Source organism: Ailuropoda melanoleuca, chromosome 2 (assembly GCF_002007445.2).
Source record: "Ailuropoda melanoleuca isolate Jingjing chromosome 2, ASM200744v2, whole genome shotgun sequence".
Lineage (NCBI taxonomy): Eukaryota > Metazoa > Chordata > Mammalia > Carnivora > Ursidae > Ailuropoda > Ailuropoda melanoleuca.
In genome coordinates this window covers 112480463-112495804 of record NC_048219.1, presented here as the reverse complement: position 1 = coordinate 112495804, position 15342 = coordinate 112480463, and the positions used below count along the sequence as shown (strand labels likewise).

The 15342-nt window shown below is 35.3% G+C and overlaps 1 protein-coding gene across 1 annotated transcript in view; it reads left to right on the top strand.

Annotated features, from left to right (window-relative positions):
* Positions 1-15342, top strand: part of LRP1B (LDL receptor related protein 1B) — a 1837899-nt gene that overhangs the window by 1725917 nt on the left and 96640 nt on the right. Inside the window, exons 77-78 of the mRNA XM_034642051.1 lie at positions 9789-10012; positions 10715-10821. Of these exons, the coding sequence (XP_034497942.1) occupies positions 9789-10012; positions 10715-10821 (331 nt within the window). The remainder of the gene's footprint in view (positions 1-9788; positions 10013-10714; positions 10822-15342) is intronic.

The following is a 15342-nucleotide window of genomic DNA, read 5'->3' as shown; positions in this document are numbered from 1 at the left end:
AAAATTTCTAAAGGCCCTTCCAGATAGTAAATATATATGATTTCCAAAAGATGTGTGGCGTAGTTTATGTCTATCTAGTTGTTTACATGCACAATTTGTATTTATTCCTCAGAAATCCAGCTTATGTATAAAGATTTGATTTTTTTTACCCCCCTGAATTACTCTGCCTTGAATTATATCTGCTTTTTTATCAGTCACCCTCTAGTCATCCAGTAGTTTAATGAGCATGCAATCTAGTTCATCTTCTAAGTTTTGACACAAACAATAAATGATACTGACCTGTGAATTCCCCACTCTTGGGGAAATAAAACTCAAGATTTTTCCCTGAGCTGAATATGGAACATCGGTTTCTATCTCTGAATTAGGGGTGAAAGAAAGAAAAATACAAAAATCAAACTATGGGTACTTTAGTTAAAACCCCATTATCAGTGAACCAAATGGGAGAAGCTAGCCATGCGATTAACAGGATGTCTTGAAAGCATATTCAGAGATACGGAAAATATTGGAATATTTCCATCTCAGTAAAGTGTAAGAAACATGTTATATCAGAAATCAGAAGAATATTACTCAGACAACTAAATGTTAACTGAAGTCCATTCCAAAGGAAGGTAATTTTTAATATGATCTTTTTTTGGAAGTCGTGAAGGGAATACTCTCTGTAATCTGTGAAAATGGCTTGAATACTAAATATGATTATAAATTTAAATTTCAAATGCAGTCTAAGTTATTTATAGATAGATATGCTTATGATTTTCTAGCCCCCTGGGCTATATACAAAATGGATGGATTTTTTTTCCTTTAAGAAAATTAAATAATTTAAAACTGAAAAGGCTGACATGATTCAATCTATATGTAAAGCATAATGAGATTTCTGAATTTGAATTTTAGTAGTCAGAACAGAATATGATAGCATTATGCAACAATTGTACATACTTTCTGGCAATTTATCATTTCTAGTATGAAATGCTGTACAGGAAAGTACGTGATGACAAGCACTATAAAGTAGGTCAGTGCTTAGAGAAATGCAAATGATTTTAAAAACACAGATTAGATTTTTACCATTAAAGAGCTAAATATTCCCGAGCAAAACAAATGGTTTATCTGATCTACCTAATTTTGAGAAGTGAATATGAGATACCATTTTTGGCATATTCTCTAATATGAAAAAGAGGATTTCAGAATGAACATGCTTATAGTTTTATTCATTAATAATCATATCTTTTCTTCAATAAGTTGATTAGGCAATTATTTTTCCCTGAAAGCTTTTAAGAAAATATCCAACTAAGTTTTATTCAAAAGGTTTCCATCTTTAATTGGGTCCTAGCTATAAGCCTCAAACACCAATATATGGGTTTATGTGTACATCACACACACACACGCACACATACATACACACATGCATACACAAGTGCATAGGTATGCGTATGTTCTCACAAATGAGTTTATGTGTGTATGTGTGTGCACACAAGTTTTAACAAAAAACAAAGTCTTGTTTTAGGACATTGGAATACTAGTAGAAATTGATAGTTTCCTTTTTCAGTTTTTGATTTATTTTCTTTATTATTATAAATTTATGGTAATCATTATAACTTTACCTAGAAATTGTCTATACTTGTTTCTCAAGAATACTTTTCAAACCATCTGACTTTATTCAAACTATTTAACAATTATAATCATTTATTATGATTTCTTTGGAGGAAATCTAAAACTATCAAATCATTAAATTATTGCCATTTCGTGACTTGATTATTGCTGATTGCATAGGACAAACGTTCAACATATATGCTGATTGGCGTTAAATGGTTCTGGAACAGTTGTGATCAATATTCAAAATTTTACTGAACATCAATCTTATGGGACTGTATAAAACATGATTCCACAATTAATAATTCTGAGGATATTTTCGAACATATTGTGTAGCATTTTAAGGTGAACCAGTCAAGTTTTTTCATTCATACTCAAAGCTTTATTTAAGGAGTTCTCTTTGTTAGGTTTAGTGTTGGATTCCTAGGATACAAAATAAAAACAGAGTCTTAGTCTCATGAAGCTTTTATTCTGGGGAACAAAGACAAAGTCAAGTAAATTCATTATTAAATAAATAACAAAAATTCCAATTTTGAAAATTATATTGAAGGAAATACATAATGGACCAAGAAAGAAAAACTCAGGCATTGTAAGACTTCTTTGAATAGGATGATCCATGGAGGCCCATTGAAAGAGATTTGAGCAAAGACCTAAAAGATGAGGAGGAAGTAATGTCATCTTATTTATGTCTAAGACAACTATTTTACTTTAATGTAGAGAATGGATTTGGGGGTGGGGGAAAGCTGGAACAGAAAAAGACCACATAGGAGGATTGTGCTCCAACTTGGTGCAAAAATAGTGGTAGGTTGCAATATTATAGTCTCAGTGAAATGGAAGGAAGTGAGTAGAAGTTTATCAAACAAAGCTTGCAAATAGAATGAATGTACAAAATGAGTATAGGAAGGACTCAAGACCTAGATTTTACAACTTGATTGATAGTGAAAGTGGTAAATTGTGGTTTCAGTTTCAGTCATGTTAAGTCCAAAATCCAAGTGAGGGGTTGTAAGAGAGCCAAGTGAGTTGTCAAATAGACAGTGGTGTATTCAAAGCTTGATCTTAGTCTCTGGTTTGGAGATATATTTTAAGGAATAGAAGAATAGAGGATGTATCTAGAGCCATGAAGCCTGGTTAGATTACCAAGAAGAGAGCACAGGTGAAGTAAAGAAGCACTGGAACCAAGCTCTGAAGCCAGATTAAAATGACGACAGTGAGTGGGAAGTGCATTAGGAGAATAGAAGTGAGTGTAGTGTCACAGAAACTAAGGTAGGAGACTATTTTGAGAAAGAGATTGAGGTTATATTTCTAGCACTGCAAAAGATCAAGTAAATAAGGGCAAAGAAGTATTCAATAAGTTTTGTGACAGATATTAATTAAGGGCCTTGACAAATGCTGAGAGTACAGAGGAAGCAGACATTAGAGAAGACTCAGTGGTTCCTCATCAGTGGTCCTCAACTGAGGATGATCTCCCACCTCAGGGGACATTTGGCAGTGTCTGGAGATATTTTATATTGCCACAACTGAAGAGTGCTGCTGGCATTCGGTGAGTGTAATAGAAGCCAGGGAGGCTGCTTAACACTCTATAGTACATAGGCTAGTCCCTCACAAGAGGGTATTATCCTGACTGAAATGTCAATGGTTGAGAAACCGTTCTCTACTTGGAGATATCAGTCTCTCCAACCAAACTTAAGCAGATCTTTTATGTTTGTTACATCATTTTATATAATAATAGCCCTGAAATAGAAAATGATTCTAAGATGGATCACCAATATAGTTATTCTTTTATTGGTCTCTTACTTTTTTTCTCACATGACTCTTTTTTGCTACATCATTTTCTCCTTTTCTCTGAATATTAGAATGCCTGTAGGCCCTGACCTTGATCCTCTTTTTTTCTACCTTTTCTCACTTCCTTATAGAGTTTATATGATTTAATGGTTTAACACACACCCACACGTTAACAACTACCAGATTGCTATCAGGCTCTGTTCAACTGCTTACTTTGCTTTTTCTTTTGGAATTTAAAAAAAAAAATATTTATTTATTTATTTATTTTAGAGAGAGAGAGAGCACACTTGAGTAGGGGGAGGGGCAGAGGGAGAGAATCTTCAAGCAGACTCCCCGGGGATAGGGAGCTGGAGGATTTTAAAAAATGTTCCCAAAGTAACACGTCTAGAAATAAACTTCTCATGATTCACAAAATCTATTTCTCCAATCTCATTCAATGGCAAATCTATTTTCCAGGTGCTCAAAGTAGAAATCTTGGAGTTACAAGGTGCCCAGATGGCTCAGTCGGTTAAGTGCTTGACTCTTGGTTTTGGTTCAAGTCATGATCTCAGGGTGGTGAGATTGAGCCCTGCATGGGGGTTCTGCATTCAGCAGGGAATCTGGTTCAGGATTCTCTCACTCTCTGCCTTTCCACCCCCAAAATAAATAAATAAATAAATATTTTTTAAAAATCTTGGAGTTACTATTGATCCTCCTTCTTTAATAATTCCCAAATCAGGCAATCCTATTGAATGTACCCTCAACATGTGCTAGGAGGTAACTACCTTACATCAGCTTGACTTTAAGTACCTACCTTTGAACCATCATCATCTTTCTTCTGACTTAATGCAGTAGCCTCCCAACTGGTCTTCTTGCTTTCCTTCTTACTCACCACACCATCACCAGAATGCACCTTCTAAGACATAAATTAGATCACATGACATCTCTGATCAAAGATACCTAGTGGTTCTCCATTGCAAAAGACAAATTTCTCATGTGTTACAAGGGTTTAAAAGAACTGGTCTCCTCTCTGACTTCATCTTCTATTAATTTCTCCAGGGATACTTTGGTATTTGTAAAACCCATTAGTACCTACTAATGCAAGGCCTTTCCTGAAATGTTCTCTTGGCCTAAGTGTTCTTTAGCCAGGTATCCCACATGGCTCAATTCCTAAACTTCTTCAAGAATTTGCTCAAATGCCATCTTCTGAATACATAATGTATTGATAATTGCAATCTATTTTCCCACTCCCACCCTGGATCCCCAACACACTACTCTTTTTTTTTTCACTCTCTTAGTGCATATCTTTGTTGAACTGCTATATAATTTACTTACCTATTATGTTTATTATCTACTCTGTACCTTACCTTGCTGTAAGTAAATTCCTATGGCAGGTATTTTTGCTGTTTTGGCTACTACTATATGTAATCCTAGCATATAGAACAGGATCTGTCATAAAGTGGATACATAATATTTTTGAAGAGTTACAAACAATAAATTAATTGAAAATCTTTGGTATAAATGGCAATAGTATATTGATCTTGAAAGTTATACTTTAGAAGTTATTCTTCTCATCCTCGTTATTCAATTCATCACAAGATCAAATATTTTTATCTCCAGATATATCCCATTTTTATCCACCTTTGTCTCACAAAAACTTAGATTACAATTCCACATTTTCCTTTCTGAAGACCATTCAGTAAGCATCCTCTGATTATCCTGTATCCACTTCCGGTCCCCAGTCCTAAGCCATTCTCCACACTATAGCCAAAATAATTTTAAAACATTGATATAATCATCATATCTCCCTCACATAAATCCTTCCAATGGATTTCCATTGAAAACTCATTGGTTTATAAGCCTCTTCATGATAATTCAGTCTCTTCTTACCTCACACCCTTCCCATTTCCTTACACACCTATGAATATTCACATATACTCACAAACACACATTTTTTCCTAGCCCTAAATACACCATATTTAATTTCCAGGAATGCAGCTTCATTTCAGAATCTTCAAGCATGCTCTTTCCTCTGCTTCTCTTAATTATCCTGGTGAACAGAAGCTCTTTTATTAAGAAGACATCACTTTCATTATTACTGCTATCATCAACATTGATATTGGTTAGACATTATAGATCTTAGCCTACATAACGTGTTTTCAAGTCTTTCAAAATTAAACAAACTGTTACTGTTTGAAGGGACAGGCTCAGAGAAAGATTGACTCTCATCTAAAGAATATAAATTGAATTCCCAGGAAGTATCCTTCAAGGTGACTTCATTATTATTCCAGGTTCTCTTTAGACTTGGAAACTGGAATGTTAGTTTGTCTGGGGAGTAATAAGACAGTAGGAAACTAATTTTAATGAAGCTAGCCAGAATATGATGTATAAAACTCAGAATTATGTATATTTATACACACACACATGCACACATATTTATAATCTGAATATATTTGGTGTAGGAGATACAATGAACTGCAAAAGCCCAATGTATCTGTTCAAGTATATAACATACAGTGTTATATAAGCTTCAGGTGTACAATATCATGAATGATTCAACAATTCTGTACATTATTCAGTGTTCATTACATGATAAGTAAACTTTTAATCGTCTTCACCTATTTCACCCACCCCCCACTTCTTCTCTAGCAACCACGACTTTGCTTTCTATATTTAAGAATTTTTTTCATATCTTTTTTTTTTCAATTGTTTTGTTTTTTAAATTTTACATGAGTGGAAATCTTATGGTATTTTTTTTCTCTGACTTATGTCACTTAGCATTATATCCTCTAGATCCATCCATGTTGTTGCAAGACAAGATTTCATTCTTTTTTTATACCTGAGTAATATTCCATTGTATATACACACCACATCTTCTTTATCCATTCATCCATGGGTGGGCACTTAGATTGCTTCCATATCTTGGTTATTGTAATAATACTGCAGTAAACATAGGGGCACATTTTTGAATTAGTTTTAGTTTTATTTCAGTATATACCCACTAGTGGAATTGCTAGATCATATAGTAATTCTATTTTTAATTTTTTGAGGAACCTCCATATTGTTTTCCGCAATAGCTACACCAGTGTGCATTCCCACCAACAATGCAGGAAAGTTCCTTTTTCTCCACATCCTCACCACCACTTGTTATTTCTTATGTTTTTTATCTTAGCCATTCTGAGAGGCATGAGGTGATATTGTAATTCTGATTTGCATTTTCCTGATGATTAGTGATGTTGAGCGCTTTTTCATGTCTCTGTTGGTCACCTGTATGTCTTCTTTGGAAACGTGTCTTTCCATGTCCTCTACCCATTTTTTAATTGGATTATTTGGGGTTTGGGTGTTGAACTGTGTAAGCTCCTTATACAAAAGCTCATTATAAGAGCCAAATTTGTACATAATTATATACATATACATATGCATACACATATACCTATCTGCTACATATACTGAATATTCCTGTTCATCCCCAAGATGCTTGCTTAATGATTCTGGAGACATTTGCTTCTGTGACTTTTATGTGTTTATTGCTATCTTAACTCCCCTTCTTATTGATACATAATTTATCCGATAAGGTCAACTTCTTTTGTCTCTTTAAGGCATGGACTGCAAACTAGCTATATGGGTAAGATAAATGAGTGAAACAGATTTGACATGACATTAGGGACCCAGGGAAAAGAGACAAACTCAACACATGTTCCATTAAATCAGGGGGCAGCAGCTGATTGATTCTGTTGTTCTGGAATGTTGCCCTGCTTTTTATGTACTATCTTCTATATCCTTAATTTTTAAGAAAAAAAAACAACTTGATTTTTTTACGTCATTGGTTTTTGATATAATGTTCAATGATTCATTAATAAATGCTAAAAAAAACTTGATTTTAAGGTGATATATTAATTTTAAAGTTAAAATATACCTAAAAGTTATATTTACTTGGACTTAAATTTAGTCCTCAATCTACCATTTTGCAATCTCTACTTTCTGATAGCTCTGCTTTCCACCTCAAGTGTTATGCTTGTGTAAATCGTAAATGTCAGCAGACACCTTTATTCCTTAATTCTGGGTCACTCACATAGGGGATGATATTAAAATTGTTCCCATAAGTACCAAAAAATTTTTCACATACTAATGCATAAAAATTCACTGTTAGCATTAGATACATCCTTAAAGCTATGTAAAATGTAGGGCTTACATAGAATGGATAATATTTTAAACTGTTATGTGATCTAATGTTTAGAATCTGAAGGATTTACAGATCATTTAATCCAAAGCCTTCATTTTACATATCACATAATTTTTGGAGAAACTAGGATTAGGTTTTACATCAAGTTTCTGATTCCAAATTTAATGTGCTTTTTAATCTTCCATATCTTTTTTTTTTTTTTACCTGATAATGTGAAGAAGGTTTTGAGATCCAGTTTTGCTTTTTTTTTTTTTTTTTTTTTGGAGGGCGGGTGGTAAATGATGAATAAATTTAAAGAACACTGAGTATGCTAAAAAAAAAAAAAATGAAGTCACATACAATATTGAGTCTATAGTCCAAAGACAAATGTGGTCTTTTTGGAAATTGTCCAAGAATTACATACTTTTATTTAGTTTCTTTCCCCCCCCAAGAGGAGTTTGTGCCGGGTGGACATGGTCTTAATGTAGATAAAGAGAGGTTTAAAATTATTCAGATTGAAACAAACTGTTCTTCAGAATAAATTGTAGATAGAAGGCAGGGATTTCCTTCCTGAATTGTTTTTGGAACTCTTACATATTCTAGCTCCAAAAATAACTTTTTCTTGGTTTTTTTTTTTGGATTTCCTGGTTGCTATATGAGTTTCTGGATTAAAATAATATATATCTACATATCTTACAATATTATTAAGCCATATAATTCAGTAATGTTCAGAATTTTTTTTTGTTAAACGTCACTGAATTATCACGGGGTAGACGGATAGTTAGAATTGAGAAATAGGTTACTATAAATTTAATAATTTCAGTTTTTAAATCAATAGGTGAAAAGACTGATAATAAAGGTTGTTAGAAATTTCTATGGGTTCTGTGTTTGGTTCAGGCCATATTTCCTTCCTTGAAATCCCAGTAATCACACAGCAGTGGCTTGCAATTCCTGTTTATTGACCTCTCATGTTCTTTTTTGAGTTCAGTTTCTCTTCTTTTAATCCAAGTCCACTCACTCCTTCAATAAAATTTGTTCACTAGTAATTCACACAAGAAATTATCATGTGTTTAAAACCCATATTTCCACTGGTTGCCGGGTCCTAATGATGCTCTTATGCATTGACCACATGCCTCGGTATAATCACCTTCAAATAATTGTTTCCATTCTTGATATAATACCCCTGGGAATCCTTTCTCACTTTGGTTATGCACAATAATCCTGACCATGTCAAATTAATTATGACACTAGTTCCTACTCGAAGTGATCAAGTTAATTGAAGGGCATAAAGCATACGTTATTTCCCTTGCTGTCTATTTGCAAAGAACTCCCTTACTTTTCTGTCTCACAATAATTCAATAATACAATATAAAGCGGAAAATCCAAGCTAGTAAATTTAGTATAAATGACAGATATAGTAACTTTCCTTAAAATATGTTTAAATACAGTATCTTTCTAAATGTGTCCATCTGTACTAATATTTTTTCAATTTTTAAATCAAATTATTTATGATGAGGATGCAGAACAACTGCAACTTCCTTAAATTGCTGAAAAGAGTGTATATTGGTACAAACTCTGAAAAAATATGCTAGCAGGATCTATCCAAGCTAAGTATATGTATGCCTTAAGACTCAGCAATTCTATTCCTTATTAAATATTCAACAGAAATGAATGTTTGTGTCTACCAAAAGGCATGTACAAGAATATTCATGATTTTGGTTTTAGTGGCCTAAAATTATAAATAATCCAAATGGATATAATCAGTAAAATGGTGAAAAAATTGTGGCATAGTCATAAAATGAAATACTACCAATCAATTAAAAAGTATTAGTAACTGACATGTGCAACAAAATGAATGAATTTCACAGATACAATGTTGAGTAAAAGAAGTCAGGAATAGAACAGTATGGTACTATTTATATGGATTTGTTTAAGCTACTCTATTGCGTTAGGCATCAGAATTTTGGCGAGTCTCGAGGAATACTGACTGGGAGAAGTCTCAGGTGAACCTTCTACAATTCTAGAAATATTCTAGTGGGGTGGTAGTTATACAAAGGCAGAGATAGGTTAAACTCCAGTGAGTTGTGCACTTAAGATTTGTGAAATTATAATATCTATAAAATTAAGAATAAAGTGGAACATTTTGAATATTTAAAAAACCTATGTAACAATTAACACCTGACCATGTTGATATTATTCCCATACAATATCAATGTATACAGACCTCCCCTCCACCACTCTGCTTTTGAAAATGCTGTGGTGTTGTTTTGTTTTCTTTTAGTGTCCTGAATTTAAAAGGCCCAGGGACATTGCAGTTGACTGGGTTGCTGGAAATATTTATTGGACTGATCATTCTAGAATGCACTGGTTCAGTTACTACACCACTCACTGGACCAGTCTGAGGTACTCTATCAACGTGGGGCAGCTGAATGGCCCCAACTGCACCAGACTCTTAACAAACATGGCTGGAGAACCCTATGCTATTGCTGTAAATCCTAAAAGAGGGTAGGTTCATGAGTTGGCTATTTATATTTCTTGATATGCATATCCATTTTTAGAGAATTTTCCCACCTGTGCTCTGTAGTTTTCTTTCTGTAATAAGTGTTCAACATATAATGGATTCACAAGACTTCTAAAAATCCCTCTACTTCTGTACAAAAGCATGTCCTTTTCACGCCAAATGATGGCACAAAATGTATGTTTTCCTGAAAGGCTGCTACATTATACATTCTATGTATGTATGCGTATGTGTCTTATGTGAACATCGCAATAAACACATAACCAATATTGTTAACCTAAGATTGAATATTCAAGACATTAACCATAATATTGAACATATGAAGTGTAGAGTACTAGTATTTTGGCTATTTGTGATAATAAAAGATGAAGGTGTATGTCTGAACAAATTTAAACAATTTTAACACAAATCTTTACTTTACTTGATGTGTTCCTTTTCTACTCTTTTACCTTTTCATTTATAAGCAAGGACCAAAAAGGAAAACAGAGAAATGTTAAAAAAATTCCTAATCACCCACCCTTATTGGAGATTCCCAGTCTGTAGGTTTAGAGTTCGGTCCAGGAATCTGCTTTTTCAGGGACTCTGGGGTGATTCTGATGCACATGGTCTGAAGAGAAACTGGTCTGGGGAGCAGAGTTGAGTTATAGCAGCACTATCTGTAAGCTAACCAACTTGACCTGTCTTGTCAGGATGATGTACTGGACTGTCATCGGGGACCACTCCCACATAGAAGAAGCAGCCATGGATGGGACTCTGAGAAGGATTTTAGTACAGAAGAATTTGCAAAGACCCACAGGTATGATGTATTTCTGACACAGTCTAGAAAGTGGAGCAATATGCTCAGCATATTAGTGTTACAATTCTTTCCGGGTTTGTTGGCAATATAATCATTTTTACAAGCAGATAAAATAATTTATAGTATGACTTTATGAAAGTCATTAACATTTCATGTTGTATTTTTCCAACTTGAAAGTCAAAGCCTTATCATACTGCCAGTGATATCACGGGGATGTTATTTGAAAATCGCCTAAGTTGCAAGGCCATTTGTAGGATTTCACATGCATGGAATTTTGACAGTTTATAATGTATTAGGGTATTTTTACTGATATATGTTAATGATGCTGGGATAGATAATATTCCTAGAGGATCATAAACTAAATGGGCAAAGAGGTAGGAAAACAAATAATTTCTGTAAAAGACAGACGTCATGATCCCTTGCCCTTTCATTCACAGCTCTTTTTAATCAGGCTTTAATATCCCTCCCAGCTATGTCATCTAAGCTACCACTCCAAACTCTCTATACTCCCAAGACTGTTTAGGAGCTCGTGTGTTTTTTTCTGCCTGCCTGTTTTTCTCCCATTGCATTTGCCTCCCAGGCTCCCCATCTAGAATCCCTTCTGACTTTTGTGCACCCAGCTGAATCTTACCCCTCATGAGGTCTAACTTTAACACTTCTTCAATAAAACATTTTCAGAACTGCAGGAACTTCAATAATTTCATGCCACACACAACGTCCCTGCCTTCTACACCCCAAAGGAGAGAATTTATACTTCTAGAGCATGTATTATTTAATAATTACACTTTGTAGTATCTTATGTAGTTGAAATTTTATTTATATTTGGCACTTATATCCTTATTAACTGTTAATGTGCCATAGGATTTTTCCTTCAACTACATTGTTTTTATTCTTTATGAGAAGGAGCAGTCTTTGGGAATTAGTTCATTTACATAAGTGTGTCTCCAGTCACTGATTTAACAAGTACTAATTGAACACTCACCTGGTGTGAGAAATTGTTCCAGATGCTGAAGACAAGTTTTAACTCTTGTGAAGAGATTTCCAACTCTCATGAAACTTGCCTTCCTCCAGAGGATAGAATATTTAATATACATCATGTCATACTAATAAGTGCTATATAGAAAAGAATGGGCACTATAGGGGGTAGAATTATGAATAGGATTATCAAAAAAGTCATCCCTAGAAAGGTGATATTTGAGAATTGAACATCATAGGGCTAGCAAGCTATGTGAATATGTGAGCAAAGAGCTTTCCAGACAGAGCGAACAGCACATTTTGAGTTAGTAATGAGCTTAATATGTGTCAAAAACAGCAAGAATGTTAGTATGCCTAGAAACATATGAGCAACTCAGGAAAATGGTAGAAGTGAGAGTGCCCAGGTGGCCAGGTGTAGATCATCTAGGACCTCGAATACACTGTTAAGGACTGAATTTTATTCTAGCTTTAGTGGGAGACATGGGAGGCTACTGAAGAGGCAAGTGGTGTAATATGCTCAAATACCATTTTCATTTTTTAAAGAACTTTAACTTTCTTTTCAATTTTTTTTATTTTTAACTAGTTCCGGACCTACAGAAAAGTTGCAAAATTAATTTTTAAAGAAAGGTCTGTGATGTTAACAGCTTACATAATTACAGTATATGTAACATAATTTTCATTTTAAAGAAGGAGTCTGGCAGCAATTTATAGAATTGCCTGTCAGAGGGTTCTTAGGAAGGCCTGGGACAAGAATTCTTGTAAAGTTTATTTATGAGGGGAGTATTATTCAGGAGAAACCTGTAACAGATGGAGAGAGAAAGGGAAAGACACCAGAAAGACTGTGTTTCCGGTAAACTCTCATTTTGGCTTGAGCCACAGGGTATGTTCTTTGGAGCATAAATCCCATGGCAGGGAAGGGGTCCTGTTTTATATGCTCCATCAGTCATTGGTTGACCTTTGGGCTCTAACTTCCCAGTCGAGGCTGCTGCAGTCAGTTGAGCACAATTCTCTGGGGAAGGAGGGCAAGTATGATTCCTTAGCTCTAAACCAGCAGGTAATAGATAGATATTTGCTATTCTCTCCAAGACTGGAAAACTATGTGAAAGGTGTCACTCGAACAAGTACTTGAAGGATAGGTAGGCATTCGAAAGGTTGGCAGGTAACCCATCATGGTGCAGATGTTATAAAGGTGTTCTTTGAAGTCAAATATACCTCGTTTTGAATCCCAAGGGATTACTTGCCAGGTGTGAGATCTCAGAAAGGAACTTACTATCTTCAAACTTTCATTTTTATCATTAGCAAACCAAGGAATGATAATAACTAACTTAAGATATTGTTGTATATATTAAATGACATAGCACTCTGAGCCAGGGGCTGTAATGTAAAGCCACATGGCACGTTCTGTGATATTAGGAGTCATGACACACCTAGAAGGGGACAGGATAGGTAACATATCATGAACTGAGAATAGAGAGCTTTAAATACCAAGGTGTTTTGACATGACTTTTAGTGAATAAAGAACCACTCTACAATTTTGATTCAAGGAGTGAGTGAATAAATCCAGTCTCCAGGCTTATTGCTTTGGTAGAATTGTGCCAACGAAATAAATAGATACAGAGCTAAGAGACCAGCTAACAATCCATCGAATGGTCCTGATGAGAGCAGAGACTAGCGTAAGTAGAATAGTAATAGGAGAAAAGGGGAGAACGTATATGGGGGGCAAAGCAGAGTTAGTACAGTAGAATTTATCAAATGCATATGAGAATAGTGGAAGAGATAAGAAATGTGTCAAAGAGGTATAAAAAGTCAATAAATTAAAAGCATTCATATAATTATCTTCTTATTTCCTTCATTTATCCATTCTTTCTGTCATTAAAATATATTGGATGCTCACTATATGCCAGGCACTGTTGGTCATCAAAAATATGGATCCCTGCACTCACAGAGCTTAAATTCTAATGTGGGGGACCATAAAAAGAAAAACCAAAAAAGTGTGTGTGCATGCACGCACAAGTGCTCGTATGTGTAAATGATTCTGATAGAGAGGAGAGGGTGCAGCATGCAGCAGGTAGCCACGTTAATTATAATGGGAAGGAAAGGCTTTTTGAGGTATTGATGGTTAAGGTTAATTGCTAATCTGCATGAAGACATAGACATTGGGAATGATGTTGCAACTCAAAGTAAAGAATGGGGCAGACGGCCCTGAGATAGGAAAGGCAAAGTGCATAGTAAACAAATTGGAAAATACCATGAGACAAGGCTTAGAAGGGGGTAGGGGTCAGTCCACGCAGGATCTCAGAGACCATGACAAGTATGATTGCTTTACGTTAAGTAGGTAACAGGATATGATCAGACACCCATAGGGACACGTCAAGAAAGGAGTTGGTGTGAGGCTCTCTACCCCGTGTGACTGGGTGCTTTGAAAACCCCATGTGCTTTGGAGACTTCTGCCTCACTTATAGGCAGTAGACTCTTGGAAGCTGTTTATTCACTCATTCAGCTATTTTTTGTGTGCCTACTGTGTGTCAGGGATAATTTTAGGCATTTGGAATACAGGAGTGAACACACAGATCCCTCTTCTTCTAGTAGTTATATAGTAAAAATATAATATTTTAAAAAGTAAGTTATGAAGTGTTTCATGCTACGGAAAAGAGAGTGATAATGGAGCAGGAAGAAGGGTCAGAAATGAAGACACCTGGGTGGCTCAGTCAGTTAAGCATCTGCGTTCAGCTCAGGTCATGATCCCAGGGTCCTGGGATTGAACCCCGCTTGGGGCTCCCTGCTCAGTGGGGAGCCTGGTTCTCCCTTCTCTTTTCCCTTCCCCCCACCCTGCTCATGCTCTCGTGCTCTCATGCTCTCTCTCAAACAAATAAAATTCTGTAAAAAACAAGAAGAGCCAGAAATTGTGGAAAGGAGTTTGCTATGTGACATTATTAGGTCTGTAGAGTAGAACCTTGAGAAGGTGCACGTGAGCAGACTGTGTGGTGCTGTCAGTCACAGGCAAATGTTGCAGGTGCAGATGTGACCCCAGCTGAGTCAGTCAGATGGAGACATTGCATAGATAGTTGAAAATTTTTCTTCTGGAGCTTAAAGCTGAGGGTTTAAGCTTAAAGTTTGGGGAATTAGCAAAGAAAGCTGATATTTAAAGCTGCTGGAGTTGTTAAGATGGACAAAGGAGGGGAAAACAAAGAGGCTTCTTAAATCCTGTGAGATGGTTATATTTAGAAGAGTCACATTCAGCACTGAAGATGCAAAGGTGTTTGAGCAATTGGGACAAAAAACAGATTTCAGTGTCACAATAGCTGGAGGAAGAGTTTCAAAAGAAAGATGTAGACCTTATGCCCAATAATTATACCCAATACGATAGTGACTTATGAAGAGAAAATATAAATTAAGGAGAAAGAGCATAAGCCCTCCATTTATATAGGTTTGAGTTAAAACTAAGCAGCCTGTATAAACTTTTGAGCATCAAAGTTCTTATTTATAAAATATATATGATGGGGGCACCTGATTGGCTTAGTCATTAAACATCTGTCTTCGGCTCAG